General features: G+C 48.1%; 3 protein-coding genes and 1 long non-coding RNA gene across 5 annotated transcripts; 2 read left to right on the forward strand and 2 right to left on the reverse strand.

The window, feature by feature from the left end:
• The first annotated feature begins 8,724 nt into the window (after window positions 1-8,724).
• On the forward strand, window positions 8,725-9,252 carry LOC147191436 (uncharacterized). The gene is made up of 2 exons (XR_015103420.1): window positions 8,725-8,904; window positions 8,989-9,252. It is a non-coding gene; the product is annotated as an uncharacterized LOC147191436 (long non-coding RNA).
• Window positions 9,253-9,307: 55 nt separating this feature from the next.
• On the reverse strand, window positions 9,308-13,752 carry LOC147191437 (growth arrest and DNA damage-inducible protein GADD45 gamma-like). Of its 2 annotated transcripts, XM_086134228.1 has the most exons (4): window positions 13,716-13,752; window positions 10,426-10,717; window positions 10,129-10,336; window positions 9,308-10,040 (listed from the first exon to the last, which is right to left on the reverse strand). In XM_086134228.1, exons 2-4 carry the CDS (start codon window positions 10,524-10,526, stop codon window positions 9,927-9,929), a joined length of 423 nt encoding a protein of 140 aa, XP_085990354.1. In that variant the 5' UTR covers window positions 10,527-10,717; window positions 13,716-13,752; the 3' UTR covers window positions 9,308-9,926. The 2 variants fall into 2 exon arrangements, with proteins under 2 accessions (XP_085990354.1, XP_085990355.1); XM_086134229.1 differs by lacking the exon at window positions 13,716-13,752 and having other exon boundaries at window positions 10,426-11,320.
• On the forward strand, window positions 13,442-14,855 carry LOC147191438 (growth arrest and DNA damage-inducible protein GADD45 gamma-like). The gene is made up of 3 exons (XM_086134227.1): window positions 13,442-13,650; window positions 13,740-13,947; window positions 14,036-14,855. The coding sequence occupies exons 1-3, from the start codon at window positions 13,502-13,504 to the stop codon at window positions 14,147-14,149; spliced, it is 471 nt and encodes a 156-aa protein (XP_085990353.1). The 5' UTR covers window positions 13,442-13,501; the 3' UTR covers window positions 14,150-14,855.
• Window positions 14,856-16,367: 1,512 nt separating this feature from the next.
• On the reverse strand, window positions 16,368-19,968 carry nim1kb (NIM1 serine/threonine protein kinase). The gene is made up of 4 exons (XM_086134225.1): window positions 19,012-19,968; window positions 18,109-18,400; window positions 17,665-17,933; window positions 16,368-17,480 (listed from the first exon to the last, which is right to left on the reverse strand). The coding sequence occupies exons 2-4, from the start codon at window positions 18,398-18,400 to the stop codon at window positions 16,716-16,718; spliced, it is 1,326 nt and encodes a 441-aa protein (XP_085990351.1). The 5' UTR covers window positions 19,012-19,968; the 3' UTR covers window positions 16,368-16,715.
• Between the last annotated feature and the right edge of the window lie 6 nt (window positions 19,969-19,974).

The following is a 19,974-nucleotide window of genomic DNA, read 5'->3' on the forward strand; positions in this document are numbered from 1 at the left end:
GAATCCTCCTTGTAGCCCAGCCACATTTTTGTCTTTGAAAGCCAATTAGCATTGATTACAGAGATTCTTGCCCTCAGCCCCTAAAACAGAGGGCAGGCCAGTTCTCTGCATATTTAACCTTGACTACTTAAGCGTGACCCGGGGGGAGGCAAATAACACATCGCGCTACGATTACGTATTTGCTTTAGCAAATGTGGCTCAGATGAATGCTTTGTTTTTCTTATTTTTCAATCATTGTCAACAATCCAGGCATTCATTATATTAAAAGAACACATATTCTCATATATACGTACACATTTCGGTACGATTTTAAAAAAATCCCCAAGTGTCTCTGACATGCTCTTGCGGTTCAAGAAAAATGAGATCATATTCACAACACGGTAATGTCCTGCATGTCGCATTTGGAGAAACTTATATTCATTTGGAGAGATCAAGTGAAGCAGAACGCAATGGCAACGCTCCTCTGAGATGTCTTATTGAGTTATTGAATTTGTCAGGCCGTTTCCCTCTCCAGGGCCCGGTCATTCCCTCGATCTGCTCCTAACTATGATAAACACACCCGCGCTCATTTGACCTCAACAACAGATTCAGTCTTGCGCTTATGACCAACTCTTGACAGTGAGAGAAAATACCCAGGGGTGACGAGGGTGGAGGGACTGGTGGGAGTATGAAGCGAGGAGGGTCAGCGAGTGTTAGGTGAAGAGATGGTGCTGCGGGGGTCTGCCTGGTGGGCTTGTGAGAAGTACTGACAGACTAATTAGGACTTTCCTGTGTGATGCTTTATTTTTATATTTACACCAGAGCATCAGAAGGCCAAACGACCCTCTGACCAGGCCATCTCTAACTCACACACACACACAAACACACACACACACACACACAAAAAACAAGTCATCAATGTTGCAAGAGGAAAACGACAACCAAGCACGTGACCAGAGAAGTGGTCATTTGTGATGCCCTCTGCTGGCAGCATCAGGATACTGTACTGTCCTATGTTCTAGGAAAGTTCCACAAAGATTTTTTTTTTACTTTACCTGCGACCAGAGGTGCCCAAAGTCGGTCCTCAAGGTGCTGCGAGCTCTCCAGCTCTCTCAGGAGCAACACACCTGAATCAAATCATCAGGATTGCTTGCAAGCTGCTTCGGAGCTGGCTGCTGATGAGCTGATCATGTGCATCAGGTGTGTTGCAGCCGGGAGGGATGGACAACGGACATGCCTGCCTTAGACCAATTGTTGCTATTCGATTTCATTCTTCTTCTTCTTATTTACAATTATGTTAAACGACACTGAAAGTACAACAACACTATCACATCTGCAGTAAAATATCTTATACTCCTTTCAGTAAACATCAGGGTTCAAATTAAGGGACAATATATTTTAAATGTGATTTGGATACTGTGTTGTTTTTATTTATGTGCCATGAAATGAGTCAGTAAATGTCTTCATTTCCTTCAACCGGAGAGCAGGTCATTAACTGTTATCACCACCAGCCGATTTGGCCCCAAGAAAAATAACAGGATCGCTCCTTTCTGCGATGTGTCACAACTGGCACTTATGCCTCGCTGTAAGGGATGAAACGGGAGCAAAGGAGGACATTGAATCATGTTATTATGTAAGTAACAGTGAAAAGTCAAATTCAAGGTTGATTGGTGGGAGGTTACTGTTTATATTGCTTTTTTTTTTTTTTAACCGTCTGCATATTTACGTAGCAATCTCTATTTAACTCAGACCACAGTGCTTTCCTAACCCTTAGTAAGTACTTGTTTTAACCTAAACTATAATATTCCCTGACATCAAACAAAGCGGTAATTGTGTCTGAGCTCAAGTCAGACATCGACTACTGCACACAATACAAACTTTTAAACTATGACTTTATTGTTTGGGGAGAACAAGTTACATGACCCAGTCATTAACTGTGGGGCTGTGATGTCCCCATAAATAAATCGGTGGAAGAATAATTTTAAATATACTATGTGTAAGTTTGCTGGACCATCGACAAATCTGAATCACTTGCCGTTGGTGATGCAAAAATTGTTTTATTTATGTTCTTGGTAAGTAAAAGTCAGAAGTTAACAAAAAAAAAAAGAAAAAAAGATGGGCTCCAAGTGCCCGGTCAGCGTGTCAAGATTAATGCATTTTAAGGTGACCCATATTACTATGAATTATTCATTGTGTAGTAAACAATGTCCTAATGCGCATTACTCATAGGCATATGATGGCCTGAAATTCATACCTGGGGAAATATGACACGCATCTCTGGAGCTTTCCTATATTTTTGGCTTTGGATGAGGTTTCTTAAATGTGTTTAAATTGTACACCGCTTCATTAAAACAAGGGTCCTCGTTCAATATTGTTCATTAAAATTCATTTAACGATGCATGACCAACTCTCCAGGGAGTCGCAGAGAAAATACAACTTTGGTTAGGAAAAAGGGGGCGACCGGGGGGGGGGGGGGGGGGGGGGGGGTTGACGGATCATCGATCCAACCATCCATTTTCTAATTGGCTCAACCTCGGGAGGGTCGCGGGCATGCTGGAGCCTATCCCAGCTGTCTTTGGGCAGTAGATGGGGTACACCATGAACTTGTTTACCAGCCAATCGCAGGACACACATGGACCAACAACCATCCGCGCTCACACTCACACGTCGGGACAATTTCGAATGTGCTGACGGATCAAACTATGTTCATTTGCATTGCTTATAACTCCAAAAACAACCTCTGTGTTGTGAGTCGTTTGCCATTCCCTTTTTCTTTTAAATACTTGCAGTTCTGTATCCTGTATAACACATTCAGCCCTGGCTTGTAAGAGAGTTTAGTTTAAATTAGGAGACAGCGGTCATTTCAGAAGGGCCGCTCAGGTGATCATCGTTGTGTCACGATGGTGGGAAAACGCAGAGTGGGAAGAGAGAAATGCCGGGCGTCACCTCAGGGTCATGACACGAGGTTCAGTGCCCACTGAGTGAGAAGGCCCCAGGGGGATCAGCTCATGTAAGACCCCCCCCCCCCCCTCAGCCCCCCAACAAAACACCATGTTTCATTTGCCTGCTTCCAGACGCTTATGCTCAACATTGTGTAGACATTAAAAAAAAAAAAAAAAAAATCACATTTGTCAGTCAGCACAGTGGAATTGTTCACTGCTATTTTTAAGACATGAGAGAACACTTTGTCAAGAAAATGTACGTGACCTTCTCACATTTTGTCTGGTTTGGAGGTCTCCAGTCCTGCCATTTAACATTTTGTCCGACTGCAATGGACAGTTCGGACTTCAGAAAAAAAATCATCGGCGTCGCCCTACTGACACTCAAGGACTTGCACACTGCAAGAACTAAAACAAGGGTACGAAAAATCCTACTGATCCCCCTACATCCTGCCCACCACCTCTTCCTGCAAGTCCCTTCAAGGTAAGTGCTACCGAACCACGCGCACCAAAACCGGCAGACATTCCAACAGCTCCTTCCCTCTTCTCCAGCTGAGATCAAACTCAAAGCATTCTCGCGGTCCCATTTGAACTAATATTTATTCATCACGAGCAGCATTCAGTTTGTCTTAAATGGAGGCCTCCTGCGTCTTGGACCAAAACCAATATCAGTTATCCCTTGAGCACGGCAAGGAAGAAAAAATTCCCGAGAGGAAAATAAAGTGTCCATGCGGATGCCGGTCTCGTATGTTCGCTGATAAGACAGCATGTTTTCACTTAGGTCTGAACATAAACGGTCATTGAAGTCCAATAAACAGTCTGCCTGCAATGGTTGCAAGAAGACGGAGTTAAATCACAAAAAAATGATAGGTTAACCGTGAAATACAAGAAGAATTCTTTCAATCATGAAAGCATGTTATGGCTCATGTTGATGTGACATCTGCTGTTAATCTCGAAGAACAACCCGACTGACCTTTCTAGCTCGTTGGAATTGTAAGAGAAACTCCCATCCGTCATCCGCCCATTTTCGAGATGCTTTTTTTTTTTTCTGTTCAGGTTTGGGAGTAGCAGGAGTGGATCCCAGCTGACTTTGAGCTGGAGCCACGCGAATGGTTGCCCGTCATTCACAGTGCACGAGGCAGACGGTCACGCTGGCATTCACGCCATCACCCGCGCGGGAACCGAACCTGTGTTTTGCGTATCAGCTGAGCAAACCATTCCATAGACCAAAAAAACGTATTTAAACATTCTTAATTGTCGCACAGGTGAGAAATGGAAAAAAAAAATGCAAGAATGCAAACCTGCAAGCTCAGAGTTGTTGAACCAGTTGTGCTAACCGTTCAACCACCCGGAGAGCCGCAAATGTAATCAAGACTACAGCCGACGTTCAGCTCTAATTCTTAAACGATGAGATGAGACAAAGATGACAACAACCATCCAATGAGGATGTCAGGCAATAACGGGATACGACTCATTGAACGGCAATTTTCGCCCGCTCATAAATATATTCACTTATCCGAGCGCCGATGAGATAAGAATCAAATCAGGTGAAGCGTAATGACCGCCATTACTGGCGTGATGAGGACAACATCGCTGCGAAAGTCGATTACGTCTGATCGATGAAGGTACTTGCTCATTCAGGGACGGGAAAAGTACTTCTCGTTTGCATATGATGTCGGTCGTAATCTTTTGTCTCATCTTCCTGCAATCACCGCCGAATTACTTTTTCCAAACGTTTCAAAGGCATCAAACTGACAACAGTCGCACTTTCTGTAAACACAGTTGGGATGGAGATGGATTGGGCCTCTTGTCTTTTATTTTCTTTTTGGGCCAATTAACGTGAACAAGGAGGAGTTGCACAAGGAGTGTTTAAAATCTCGGGATGAAAACAGCAGCTGCGACACGACGCGTTAAAACCCGAGCCACCTCATGACCACAAAACACGCAAACTTGCTTCGAGTTACTTGGATGCCAGAGTGGAAAAATAAATAACCTCGATGAAGGAGCCACATGCGACTTCATCAAGTCTTGAGACAAAGACCGTCTTTTTCCGATCTGTTCTGCTCCATTTCCATGACAGTCAACCTGAGGTATAACAATAGAAAGTTGGAAAAAAAAGTCATTAAGTCAGACACCGAGAATGTCCTCTTCCTTGATGCGATTTACAGCAACTTTGTTTCCTTGGCTGAATCACCGCCGTCCCCGTGAGCCCATCTAGTCTTTCTCAAAACAATGAGGTACTTTTCACAAAAATCAATCCGAAATACATACGACGTGCTTGATCCGGCTCGCTCCGGGGGTCTCCCGGAGCTCCATGTTTTCTTTGATGGATTACGTTTAGCGTTGCGCCATGCCTGATTTCATCTCATTCTGGTGTCACACAGAAATCTCTTGAAACTCGACTTCGCATAGCATATACCATCTTCTTCGTATTCATGTTGATTCTTTGCGGCCTCCCGCCGGACTCGTTCACATGTCAGCACTGTCAAAGTACGTTTGACAGCTGCAGGAAGATTGTGAGACATGAAGAATTAAAGTACACCCTGCGCCTGGCAGATGACGAGATGCCGCAGTCGTGCCAAAGTGTTGACACACAATGGAAAGCGGGGCCGGCTCAGTAATTGTCCTCCTTGTCAGCCTCAGAAGTGAGCCGAGGCAGCGAGTGCGATCTGCGATCCCCGTTGGACGGCGTTATCAGACTCCGAACAGCAACGGCGGAATGAGAACGCTAATGATCCACGCCCTGCTCCAAATGAGGAGCAGATTGATGGAGCACGGCGAGGCTTTCGAGACACCGACAAGCGTGCGTCAAGTCAGCGCATCATCTTGGCTGCTCAAGATTTCGAACCATAACAAAGGGTTTCTGATCCACACATGAATATTCATCATTTCCCAGAGTTTAATCCAGGCGGCACAACAACAGAATATCTCCTTTTAATTTTTTTTTATTTATTTTTTTTTTGTCTCTTCACTCAATTCAATAGTCCAGGTGTCTCTGATATTCCATTTGATGCCGTATTACGTACGGCATACAAGAATTTTAATGAAAGCAGTCAGGACATCATATTGTTTTAGGTGGACTATGCGCCAACTTTCAAAAAGTATATCGAACATCTCGATCAGGGGTGTCCAAAGTGGCTTGTCAAGGTCTTGCCTGCTTTGCAGCTCTCCCAGGAGCAACACACCTGAATCAAATCACCAGGATTGCTTGCAAGCTGCTTCAGAGCTGGCTGCTGATGAGCTGATCGTGCGAATCAGGTGCGTTGCAGCCGGCAGGGATGCAAAACAGGCCTGGCAGGCCGGCGGCCCGCCAGGCCCGGAGACGGACATGCCTGATCGAGATGATTCGATTTTGCGCGGCCCCCTTGACAAAATAACATGGAGTGAATTCAGCACGTTTTTTTCAGGGTAGGTCATTGCGTGTTTTGGGGAGATTTTCTTCGTGCTCATTTTAGGAGGGTTGTACCATGGTTATAACAACCATGCCGCATGAGCAACTTTTCACCACAAGATGGTAGTATTGGATCCCATAATATATAGGTGTCAAAGTCAGGTCCTGGAGGGCCGCTGCCCTGCATGTTTTCCAAGTCTCCCTGTTGCAACACACCTGATTCAAATGAACAGGTTCAATGTCAGGCTTGCGCAGAGCTTGCTGATGATCTGATCATTTGAATCAGGTGTGTTGCAACAGGGAGACTTGGAAAACTTGCACGGCAGCGGCCCTCCAGGACCTGACTTTGACACCTATGCGCCATAATACAAAAGAGCAGCTGAGCGATTTCAACATGCAGGATCTCCAAAGCGTCATTGGGTGGCAGCAAAAAATCCAGCAATCAACAGAAATGTGTAGCGTCAAATGACCTTAATTGAACGGATTTAGTATGATGCCCCAGAATTATTTTTGGTACAAAAGTAAAAGGGAAACCAACATATAATTCCAAAAATATCGCAGGATAAATCGTTTACAATTAAATAAAGAAAGTGTGTACATATTGAATGAGTTGGGTATCGAATGGACGTCTGACCTGCAGCTCATTTTGCGTCTTTCTCCGTGAACAGAAAGAACTCAGGGGGAAAAGGTTGAAAAGGCAACAGATTTCAAAAAGCAGACCTTGCTTAGCAACTCGTTGAGATGATTAGCGAATGGCAGCGACATAAATCAGAAAGCGCACTTGTTGTCACTCGGTTGAGATGAGGCCAAGCGTGATCTGCTATCGGTTCAGACTGGATTTTTAGGGGGGGGGGGGCAGATGATGTGCGTGCATCCATATGGTCGAGCTTGAGGCCTCTTTTGTTCCGTGACTGATGTGCCTCACAACTTTAAAGGCTTCCTCCTACACTTGAAGCCCCCCCCCCCCACCCCTTCTGTCGATCTGCTGGCTGAATGACAAGTCAGCCCCACGTTGATCTGGCAAAGTGTGCCTTTCGTTTTGTGCGCTCTGACCCCCGTGCTCCCCGGCCCCCCGGCCCCGAACCCGCCCACACCCGCATCTCCTCCTGCAGCCCGCACACTCACTCGCTCCAGACTTTGCGTTTGGGGTGAAAGGCACCGTCTCAAATGTCCAATGCAGCCACAGCAGCTGCTGCTGGACCACTCTTTTCTTTTGCACAAAAGAGGCGAGAGCTGCAGGGTCCCCATGCACCTTTGTTGGAGGCCCCTCCCCTCGTTTTTCTGCTCTCTGCGCCCATTGAAGAGGGCGCAGAAGTGTTGGCTGTAGCTTTTGTCCGACTTTTGTTTTGGCGAGCGGAGCTGTTGGAGGAGGTGCGGAACAAGCGCATTTTTTTAAATGTTTTTCTGCAGCGAACACCAACACGGACGCACGACGCAAAGTCATTGTGATGTTCGTGAGATATACATGAGTACAAGTGACGTTCAAGCCAAAAGGTCAATCGTGGTTTTACGTCAAAGGAGAAACGGACTTAGTCACTGGCAATGTTAAAAAGACAATGACGGGGAATTAACACGGGTAATCATTTTTATGATACACTAAGTTCCTTCTTGGGGAAGTAAGTTATGGTGATGTCTGACTGCACTGTACTATGCAAGATGTTGTTTCGAATACTCTGGACAATCCAACATGTATTCTAACACGTTTGAATTCCAAATGCGAGTCCTTAATTGCTGTTATTAGTGTCCGTGTAATATCACTGCTGCTGTGTCTGGAGGAAACCCTTGAGGGCCCCAGCCTTGCAGCACTCAGGGGAACAGCAACAGCTGTGTGTGGGCTTAAGTGTGTGTGTGTGTGTGTGTGCGCGCTTGGGTGCATGCGTGCGTCAGTGCATGCTTATGTGCTTTCATGGTCATGATGCATCATAATATTCGCATCGTTACCAGACGGCCTCTCGCCTACTGATGACATCATCACCCTACAAATCTACAAATCTCTCATTCACACACACAAAAAAAAAAAAACGCACTTAACGATATCACTAGTCCAAACATAGAGTTTTTACGACAAGGAAATCATATTTGAATCCAAGCTCAGCGTGGCAGCATGTGCGCGCTGGCTTACCGGCAGTGATGGCAATTTGTACATTGAATCGTTGACTTGAATAATTAATTAAACCATTCAATTCGATTTATTAGACATGCCCGAAAGCACGCGCGCGCACGCACACACACACACGCGCACACACGCACGCACTGAATGCAGTCCATCAGAACCATCTGCTGCAACTCTCGCACGTTGAAAAGATTTTTTGGGGGGGGAGGGCGACTTTTACGTTGAAGGGACACTTGAGAAGCAGCATGCGGCTGCAGCAGCAGACCTCGTCGACGGACCCGGTTGAGGAAGAGGGCGGATGAGGTTGCTGACGGTGAAGCTGCGGTGAATGTTGGCCAAGAGCACGACTTGAAGCCAAACGCGCCTGTGACGTGGAGAGCCGCGCGGATGGACGGCATGAAAGCGGGCGCTGAGTTGAAATGTGTTGAAAGTGGGTAGGATGGGGAAACATTGACACGAATAACCACGGTATGAGATCGGAGGTGCGTTCATGTTCCTCAAACGGCATCCGCGTACAGTATATGGATGAATTGCCTGAGCCTTGGTCGTCACTTCTCTTCATCCAGCCTCTCCTTCTTCTGCTCATGAAAGCGAAAAGCAGATGGAGTGAGTGCCGGGTGGGTTGCCGAGGAGATTGAAAGTGCTGATTGCGTTTCAGCTGGTCCTGCTTTGTGTGCGACGGTGGGGCGTGGAGACGACAGCAGCTGTTGACTCGCCAATGGTGACACGATGCTCCGAGGCCAGTTTGCCTTTGGAGTGGGAATTCAAAGTGGCAAAGGACAAATGTCTGAATTGCAACAGAGAAAATAAAGTGCGCGTGCCAAGTCCAACGTTTTTATTAAGATTTACCACACTCATTTTCCAAGAATATCTGAAGTTTTTTTTTCTTTTGCATTTTCTTTTCAAGTGACATACGCTTAAGTACATTTCTTTAATATTTAGCGTTCATTGAAATCAGCCGTATCCTAAAGTGAAACCTTTAGGGAACAGGCATGGGTTCTTTTTTTGTTTTGTTTTTTCCAATATGCATCTTTTTTTTTTGTCATCGTTAAATTTCTAAAGTGAAACCTTTAGAGAATTAAGACCATTCTGGAAAGTGGGAAACATTTTGGCCGACTGCAAGTGTTGCGCTGTTGCTCAGCCAAGAGGCCGTGGTTAAAAAGTCCCTTTTTAACAAGTCCTCTTCCTTCAGCACCGCTTCTTCTCCTGCTGCGCGTGCTTGGACGAGCGACGCGAAAGCGCGGCACGCACGCACGCGCCGCTTCTCCTTCCTCTCCAAACCTCATCCGCACAAAGAATGAGGGTCGATGCGTCGCTCTCGAGGCATACCGGACCTCATTCGCACAAAGAATGAGAGTCATCTCGGCATGGACGGGACAAGAGGCGACGGTCGCGCGGGGGCCCCTCGCGCCCGGATTGCGAATCCTCCTCAGGAGTATCCGGTGCATCGGGATGAGCGTTTCCCATCGATGGGAAGCTTGGCAGAGAGGAGCCCGATCCCGCGTCAGCGTCCGGGGAGGCTGACCTCGGGGACCCAGTCGTTCAGACGCCGGCTCTCCTCGCAGAACAGGTGCAGCTTCTCCAGAGAGGGGTCCTCCCAAGCCCCGTCCGCTGGGTTCTGCTCGGGCAAGAACAGGAGACGGAATTCAGACGCCTGCTCCCCTTTCACGCAAAAGTTTCGCAGTGGACTGATGAGCTGTACCGACCGTGATGAGGACGCAGTGAGCATCTTCCAGCTGCTGCGGCTTGTCGGCCACAATCTCGGCCAGACGCTGCGAGTCGCTCACTCGGACGATGCTGATGTCGTTGTCGAAGCAGAAGGACTGGATGAGGGTGAAGTGGATCTGCAAAGCGACGTCGCACTCGAAACCCTCATCCACGGCCAGCACGCAGAAGGACACGCTGTCCGGGTCGCTGTCGAACCAAAACACAGACGGTTGGCTGTTTCAACTGATTCAAAGAAACACAATCTGAGACGTTCACTGAAAGCGACTCCAACTCACTCAGTCATTATTTTGGCACTTTCATAGACTCCAACGGTGAGTCGAGCCTCGCTCCGAGCACAGAGCAGAGCTTCCTTCAGAGATTTTCCAGGAGGCGGCATTTTGGTGAGGTTGTTTCCAAGACAGTTGAGTCGACGATGAGCGGTTTTTGCTTCTGAACACGCCGCAGCCTTTTATACGGTCCCGGCACACGCCGAGTGTCTGATTGGCTCTTTGGTGCACAATGGCAACAACAGACCCGCTGGCCTCCGCCTGCCTCTGGGACGTGTGCCTTTAGAACTCTTCCAGCATCCTTTGATTGAAAGGATCAGATGGAGAGACTTTTTGACCTTTAGATTATTTTGGAATAATGAAACCGCACAAGAGAGAAACCCTTCTGTCAAAGCTCTGACTTAAAAAAAAAAAATTGAACATGTGGAGGTTGCGGATGTTTAAACAGTCCATTCCGAATGACATTTTTAGATGCCTTGATGTAGAAATGTTTGATTAATCTGATAGGAAAACTTGGACTACACTAATAATCCATTTTAGGGTCATCATGCCTTAATTGACCGCAGGGATTTTTTTAAAGAAGTATTTTAACAAGATTAGCTGTCATAAAGAAAATACAAGTGTAAAGTTAAATTGGCATGCCCTCTTCATGATGAACGCACCATGCAGAAGCGAGTCACGTTGCAAGTGCAATTGGTTGCATGCGTCTCTGAAGTCGTAATTGGGAATAACTTTTGCTCTGTCTTTACACATTTGTAAAAGCAATATGCAATTCATACTGTTCATGCAGCGTTGCAGCATTCAAAGAGCTAAAGAAAAGGGGAAAAAAATCGAACACACGAATGGTCTGTTTATTGGCAAGTCGTTCCAGAAAAGCAATCCACGTCGTCAAGCGAACCATGTCGAGTGTGACTTCTCGGACTTTGACTTTTCGAAGGCCATGTTCGCTTGTACTTTGCATAAGTGAAATGCGGCGGCACGCGCCGCTCGTTTGCATACGCAAAGAGCGACCTGCAGTCGAGGCGCGTGGCATCTGGAGATATACCTCCCAGTCTTATCTCCCCGTCTGCATCCATCTCCATGACGACCGAGCGGCGCCATCTGTCCCCCATGGGGAAGGTGAAGGGGAGGGTGGACAAAGGAAGTCGGCCAGCACCTGCTACGCGCTCGGGCCGCACACGAGGTACTTTTACATTCGTTCGACTACTAAGTTGAGAAAAGTGCATACTCAACAGACGTTCGGCTCCTTTGTTTGAGTCTGCATCATCAAAGTGTGCAATAATGCAGATGATCGGGATAGTTAAACGCTTCCGAGCGTCTTTTTTTTTTTTTTTTTTTTTACTTTTGTTCTCAACTGTAGATAATTATAATTATTATCCAGTGAGCGCGGGGATCCCGGAGTTGCAGTGAGTCACCAGAGATCGGGGGCTCATCCCCAAACCAACACCTGTCGCGCGACTGCCGGTCGAAGCCTCCGGAAAAAGCAGATGTGCCGCATCCACAAAGGATCCTATCGATTTGCACGCGCCTGACCCGTGGCTGCGTGGCCATCAAATCCTCAAATCCCCCCCCCCCCCCCCCCACGCATGTTTGACTGAGCGTCTGTCCGCATGGAAGCCTGCAACGACGAGCGCACAAGCCGCACAGAAAGTGAAAAAGTGCAAGTTTGCAAGTAAACACTTTTTGTTGCTGCAATAATGTCCCGATAAGCGCCTGTTGTCGCAGAAAACACACGCTCAACCTTCTTTTACGAATATGTTGACAGTATACACACATGCGGGCGATTTTATCACCGCGTTTGTGCGCCCATGACAGGTTCGGCACTTTGCATTGTAAAAGTCTGGACATGCAGCAAACTGACTGCGGCCTCTTTGGCATTCAAATTCAATCACAACTCACAACTTGTGGACAAAAGGTGCGTGCGGCGCCCCGGGTAGGGTTTGACCTGGGTTTAGGAAGGGGGGGGGGGTGTAGGGGGCCATCTCGACACTTCTCCATCTGCCGTTTTGACTTGAATTGCACAATGGAGCGAGCATCACGCCCCTTAAGCAATGGCAGCACGCCTGATGACATTTTGGATCATGACGCACGCGCATATATTTTTTAAATGCGAGCAATGGGCTTGAAATGAGTATGCGGCAATACAGAAATCCAAATTGGAATGACATGAACTCCACACAAAAATATTAAAAAATAAATAAAACATTTTGCCGAGAAGTGAGCAATTTTCCTTCAAAGTTTGCAACTTGAAGGTGTTCCCTATGGGGGGGATGAAATAATCATGAAATAACAAACAGGCAAAGTTTTTGTTGTTGTTTTTTTGGGGGGGGCGCAGCTGATGATCACGTGGTCTGGGTGACCCCTTGCAGCAGCACGCACAACGTTCTGGCACGCGCTGCTCATTTGCATTTGTATGGCCACTGTGATAATAGAAGGCTTTTCTGCACACACAATAGGGCCCAGCCCCGAGTCCACAGATGGCAGCGTCCACCTGCCCTCATGTGCATGGGCTGCTGGCTGGGGTGGGGGTGTGGGGGGGATTTGCACACTTTCTCGACGCTGCCCTTAAAAAAAATGAAGCAAACGGAGCTTTATGTTTGTATATCTTCTTCTGAGGAGGATTCCTCAAAAGCTTCGTTTTTGCATCCTATTTTTAGACGTGAACGATGCGTGTCTGCAAGAAATCGTTCACATGGAATTCACTGAACCGGAGTCACGTGCTGCTTCTTTTGTAAGTTGCACAAAAGAAGCAGCACACTTTTTTTTTTCTCTTTTTTTTTTTGCGTGCGTGCTTGCGTAAATTGGGCTATTTTTAGATTCAGGCCAGGCTGCCGCATCCCCGAGGGGGAGCGTGCGTGGCTCGATGACCACCATCAATCTGCCACGAGTCAGAAGTGCGACAAAGGCATTATCATACCAATACACGCGGCTGCGGCCAATCAGGGAGCAGCTCATTCAAAGCCTCGCGCGAGCGGCTCTGTATAAAAGGGGCGAGCCTCTCCTCCGAGGACACTGCTCTTTCTGCGGATCTACTCCACGCAACCTTTTTTAGATATTCCAGCTTGTGAGGAAACGCGTCATCGTCATGACCCTTGAGGAAGTTCTGAGCCAGAAATCCACCGAAGCCGAGCGTGCACGTTGCAGCGGCAAAGCCCTGGAAGAGGTGCTGGTTACCGCCATGGACAACGACGCCCTCACCGTGGGAGTGTACGAGTGCGCAAAAGTGATGAATCTGTAAGTATTTTATCGACCGGCAACTTTGCAAAAACTTCCGAGGACATTTGGAGACGGCGGTTCACCGTTTGCCCCGTTTGCTTTGACAGCGACCCGGACAGCGTGTCCTTCTGCGTGCTGGCCGTGGATGAGGGTTTCGAGTGCGACGTCGCTTTGCAGATCCACTTCACCCTCATCCAGTCCTTCTGCTTCGACAACGACATCAGCATCGTCCGAGTGAGCGACTCGCAGCGTCTGGCCGAGATTGTCGCCGACAAGCCGCAGCAGCTGGAAGATGCTCACTGCGTCCTCATCACGGTCGGTACAGCTCATCAGTCCACTGCGAAACTTTTGCGTGAAAGGGGAGCAGGCGTCTGAATTCCGTCTCCTGTTCTTGCCCGAGCAGAACCCAGCGGACGGGGCTTGGGAGGACCCCTCTCTGGAGAAGCTGCACCTGTTCTGCGAGGAGAGCCGGCGTCTGAACGACTGGGTCCCCGAGGTCAGCCTCCCCGGACGCTGACGCGGGATCGGGCTCCTCTCTGCCAAGCTTCCCATCGATGGGAAACGCTCATCCCGATGCACCGGATACTCCTGAGGAGGATTCGCAATCCGGGCGGCGCGGCGCCGGCCCGAGGGGCCCCCGCGCGACCGTCGCCTCTTGTCTCGTCCATGCCGAGATGACTCTCATTCTTTGTGCGAATGAGGTCCGGTATGCCTCGAGAGCGACGCATCGACCCTCATTCTTTGTGCGGATGAGGTTTGGAGAGGAAGGAGAAGCGGCGCGTGCGTGCGTGCCGCGCTTTCGCGTCGCTCGTCCAAGCACGCGCAGCAGGAGAAGAAGCGGTGCTGAAGGAAGAGGACTTGTTAAAAAGGGACTTTTTAACCACGGCCTCTTGGCTGAGCAACAGCGCAACACTTGCAGTCGGCCAAAATGTTTCCCACTTTCCAGAATGGTCTTAATTCTCTAAAGGTTTCACTTTAGAAGTTTAACGATGACAAAAAAAAAAAGATGCATAATGGAAAAAACAAAACAAAAAAAGAACCCATGCCTGTTCCCTAAAGGTTTCACTTTAGGATACGGCTGATTTCAATGAACGCTAAATATTAAAGAAATGTACTTAAGCGTATGTCACTTGAAAAGAAAATGCAAAAGAAAAAAAAAAACTTCCGATAATGTTGGAAAATTAGTGTGGTAAATCTTAATAAAAAATCACCTTAAATTACAATGTGGGCTTGTGTGTTTTCCTTTCCCTTAGAGGACAGGGTAAGGTCTTAGAGAGGAGGAGTGAAGGGCTTTTTTTCCGATAAAGTTAGAAACTTGCCTGAAAGGGGGGGCTCTGGTCTATCATCTGCTCACTGTTGTCCCCCTTCAGCACAAGACACGACCCCCCCCCCCCCCGCACCCCTCCCTCACCACTCATCTAATATGCATGTGTAAAGACACAATAGAGCAGCTCCGGGCCTGTCAGATCCAGCAACCCAGACAGAGCCCCTATTGTCTGCCCTGCAGATGTCTCCACAGCCACGCTACGCCATCTGCTGTTCCTACGGGAGGGGGGTCGGCCAGGGCATGGCTGAGAGGGGAGGAGCAGCTCTGTTGGGGGCGGGGGACGGGGGCCGTTGGGTTTGGATCGATCTGGTTTTGGCCGGTCGTGAAAAAGAGAGGGGTCCCGACCGCGCAGCATCTGGTGTCCTGCCAGCTGCGTTTGGGACAATTGTTGACTCGCAGGAACTTGCTGAAACTTCAACGTCAACAGTCCATACGAAGACCCCGTTTGCGTCAGGTATATGCCCTGTTCAGGATAAGCGGTGTTGAAAACGGATGGATGGAGATATCAATAAAGAGATGTATTTTTCAGCTCCTATGCGTTGTTTCCAAGCTAAACTAATTAATGAAGACCAATCAAGCCACAATTGTAAAAGATTTCCTTTGAAGAAATTCACCGGAACAATGTTATTATTTTAGCACTCATATATGGACCCAAATGATTATATGCCAGCGTCAATCAAATCAAATTCAATCCATGTTTGAAATCATGTCGTATGCTGTTTGACAAGGCTTCATAAAATCTCAATGCACCTTCCCCTGTCATGATTTGGTTTGGGACCAACAGGTGGCACTGTAGGGCTCCCTCGGCAGCTGCGCACCTGTTGGTCGTTAGGCAATTAGTTGTATAAAAGGACTCCCGCCCGACCACTCATTGGCGGGTCATTGTTGCTGTTTGCTACGGTCACGTTTGCGTGTTTGTTTGCCGCTATCAGGTTTCTTTCAGTCATGTTTCGGTTACTGTTATGTTTTAGCTTCAGTCGTGATTTTTGTTTGATACTTTGGACTGTGTTTGTTTTGAATTGAGTTTTCTCTATGTTTTAATACAACTTGTGTACCCCTCTCCTGCCTGCTTTTTGGGGTCCACCACCTTGCAACGTGACAACCCCACTGACAACAATTGCGGCTGTTGGCGAAGGTAGAAAAATGTTGCCTTCGCGGCAGAGTTCGTTGAAAGTCGCGAATGACCGCGAATCCTTCGTCAACAGTTTTATTGTTTTTTTTGTTCTTGTTGGCGCCCTTGAACGAACCCTGGCAAACTCTGACGTGAACGCAACAGTCACTGCCCTCAAAAACACTGGGAATTGTTCGCCGCTGAGTGGGATAGGGGCTGATAACCACGCGATGAAAAACACACTGGGGCGGACCTTGTATTTTTTAGATATATTGACTTAAAAACAAGTAAAAATACAGCAACACCAGAGAGGTTGTGGAATCAAGGAAACAGAGAATTAAGAATTACAAAATGCACATCTCTTGTATTGCAACAAATTATCCCCCTCCAAAAAAACCCGATGGGGACATTTTTGAATAAGAGTCGTTTCACACATCGAGATGTGAATCCCAGGGAACAAAACCTCGAATTCTGAACTTTTGTCTCAAATTCATATTTGATGTGAAACCCAAGTGTACAACAAAACCGGGGGAATTGACCGCGCCGTTGCAATACCTTTGGACGGGTCTGTAGAAAATCGATTGAAATCAACACAAATGCAAAACCGGTATCGGTACAAAGATCCGCTGAACGGAGACCTTTATATTATGAAAGCACGCAGAGTTTGGAGGTGTGCCTGAGGCCCCGGTATGCTCTAAGTCCCTCCCGCTTGGGGTCCCTCACCATCCCTCGAACCACCGGCAGACTGTCGCAGCCCCTCCTCCTTTGCGCCCGGTGCAGCAGGATTCGATAGACCCCCGTAAGGGGGCTGCGGCAGTCATTCAAGTGATTGTTCAGCAGGTGTGCCGAGGTAAACCCCAGCTTCTCCAGGGAGCGCCTGACCTCCTCCGTCTCCTCCTCCTTCACGAGGTCACTACTTTCCGAATCCGACAGGCCTTGCAGTGGGCTGGCTGGTTCCGGAGATGCCAAGGACCAGGGGAATTCCACAGGCAATAGCCAGTCGCAACCCAGCATCTGGTCAACGGCACAACGCTCGAGGGGATCTGCCTTTAAGATGCCTCTGATGAGCCTCTGACAGGGGCCGGGAACCCAGGGGGGGATACTGTAGGTGCCCTGGATGACGCATCGCCTCAGCTTGCCCATGGTTTCGGCACGGAACGGCATGGTGCCGGTCACCATGAAGAAAAGGAGCACCCCCATTGCCCACACGTCCACGGGAGGGCCCAGGTAGCACTCGTCCCTGAAGAGCTCCGGGGCGGCATACGGGGGCGAGCCGCAGAAGGTGTCCAGCGTATCGCTGCGCTTGGAAACCTGCGTGCTGAATCCAAAGTCTGCCACCTTCACGCAGCCGCTGGCGGTGAACAGAACATTTTCGGCCTTCAGGTCTCGGTGGACGATGTTATTGTTGTGCTGCAAGGAAAATCATGACAGCCGCTTTTATTTTTGAGGAGTGAGAATTTCGTTAGGACAAACCGCGGGAAGCTAACCTCCGTAACGAGGTTGGGTCGCCGTGTATTTCATGTTCGTGCTTACATTTGACCTGAAAGTCAAATATCTCGAACAACGGTGAGTCATGCTCACTGCACCGACTCACCATATATTTAATGGCAGAGAGGATCTGGGAGAATGTGATCTTGCTGGTGTTGTCGGCAAGTTTGCCCTCATTGCAAATCTTGTTGTGGAGGTCTCCACCACCGGCGTACTCCAGCACCAGGTAGAGGCGGCTCGGCATCTCCACCACTTCATAGAGACGGATCACGTTGGGGTGCTGTAAGGAGTTCATGCTGCCGACTTCCCTGGAGAGAAGTCGCTGGGCCTGATTGTCAAATCTCGTCTTGTCCAGGATTTTAAGGGCCACTTTATCTGGAAGGACAAGGGATGAGACTTCAAACACACCACATTGAAGCGTCCTTAAACAAGATATCAAAGCTGCAGTTGCTCCTGACGTGGTGTCATCATTGAGAAGACGGCGTCAAAGCACTCCCAGTACCGTATGGCAGCACAAACTCACAACATTGAGATCACTGTTGATGGGTACCTTTTGTCAGCGCATGAAAAGCCAGTTTGACTCTGGAGAAGGTCCCGTGGCCAATCTCTCCTCTGACTTTGTAGAAGCCGACCCTGCGGCCGATGACCAGTTCCTTGATGGTTCGGTCGTCCTTGTGCATGTCCATCGTGAGTTTCTGCAGCGGGGTAAGGCACAGCGGGCCATCTGCTTCCTCACACTCTGGTTCAGGGTCTGAGCTGTCGGTCAGGCTGTAAAGGCTGTGGTGGAGTTTGGGGCTCGCTACCTGGATCTGTCCTGCAGGCATCTTTGGTGATGCTTTCATCTGCAAACCATCATAGTCAATTGTAGAGAGTACAGCCAACAACTTCTAAATCAAGAGTGACTCACTGCAAAAAGTAAAAAGGAGCGTACAGGGTAAGTTTTGCGACCAAGTATATGACTAAATGTACTTTGCGCGCGCCAACCTCCTTCATGAACTTAGGCGAGTCTGTTGCTGCTTTCGCAATGTAGACCTCGCACCTTATTTGCACTGATTTTAAAGCGTATGAGACGAGTCGTTTCGACTGGCCCGGAATCAAGTCGGCCGCGTTCACTCCCACAATGGCGCAAATGGCCATTTCTACCTGCGGCCAGACTATAAAAATAGCAAAAGAAAGAAAACTCTACCCATGTGCACGGTTAGACAGGGAAATATTTGTGCACCAGACTTGCGCACAAATACTGCATGTCTATACGTCTCTTTCTCTCTATGTAACCCATTTGTTATTATCAAAGCCATTTTTTGTACGTACTTAAAAAATGGACGGCAGACCGCAAATGTGCCCCAGGCTGTAGTTTGGAAACCTCCGCTGTACACTTAAGTATGACCAAACAATCACACACAGATTGATGCAAAGCCTTCATCGGGCATATTTAAGAGATGCATTTTCTTACCGAGTTTCCAAACTGCTGGTTGGCATCAAAACGCAGCTGCGATGTCCATTTTGGGGGGGGGGGGGGGTATCACGAACTGCGGACCTTGGAATCGTTACCCATCACAACGCTCCGATGGACGACAAAACTCTGATGAGGAGGAAGGCTTCTCAGGCCACACCCATCAGCTCCACCCATCCATTATCTTTTTGCCTCATTGAGGGAAGATTTTTTATGCTGGGGTCATGAACTTGAATCCTCTTTAAGTTTGTCCCAACCCTCGAAAAAGGCTGATATCAGCTCACAACAACAACAAAAAATGAGGCGCGACCGCCTTCACGGCAAATGTGATAGCGGTGAATTGTGGATGCTTCCTGTTAGCGCGTGGCTGTGTCGCATGTGGCGACAAGTGATCTACTCGCTTTTGGGAGATGAAACGTTACGCAACCTTCTTACACAATGTTCCTGGTGAGATTTGTGCTGGGCTCCCTCTCAAACGCTCGTCTGAGTAGCGCAGATAATGAGATTACAAAGCGTTGTGTCAAAGCTTCACCAGGAGGAGCTTCTCCATTCAGGTGTTGCGACACGGCGAGCAGTAAAGCGGGCACACCTCGACTCTCAAGCGTCTGAATTCCTGGAAAGGTGAATTAGAAAAGGACTGGCGACCTGCTTCTTTCTTGCTCACCTGCAACCTCAATGAGGACAAGCACTATAGCAGATGGAAGGATCGAATATCATCATAAAAATATCACGATAAGTTGAACTATGAATCCATACGTTCATTTTCAATCTTGTTCACCCTGTAGACCACGTGTGTCAAACTCAAGGCCCGGGGGCCTGTTTCGAGTTGCGCTAACTCCAACAAATGAATCATTCAACGAGTGGACGTGAGTTGACCGTAGAAAAGATAAACAGAATCGTTTTTTGAACGGCAATCGGTCTCGTGTTTTTCGACTTAGTGCTCCTCCTGCCTGCCCTCCACCG

Source organism: Hippocampus guttulatus, chromosome 17 (assembly GCF_054856545.1).
Source record: "Hippocampus guttulatus isolate MCC_2025c chromosome 17, RoL_Hgut_1.0, whole genome shotgun sequence".
NCBI classification, from domain to species: Eukaryota; Metazoa; Chordata; class Actinopteri; order Syngnathiformes; family Syngnathidae; genus Hippocampus; species Hippocampus guttulatus.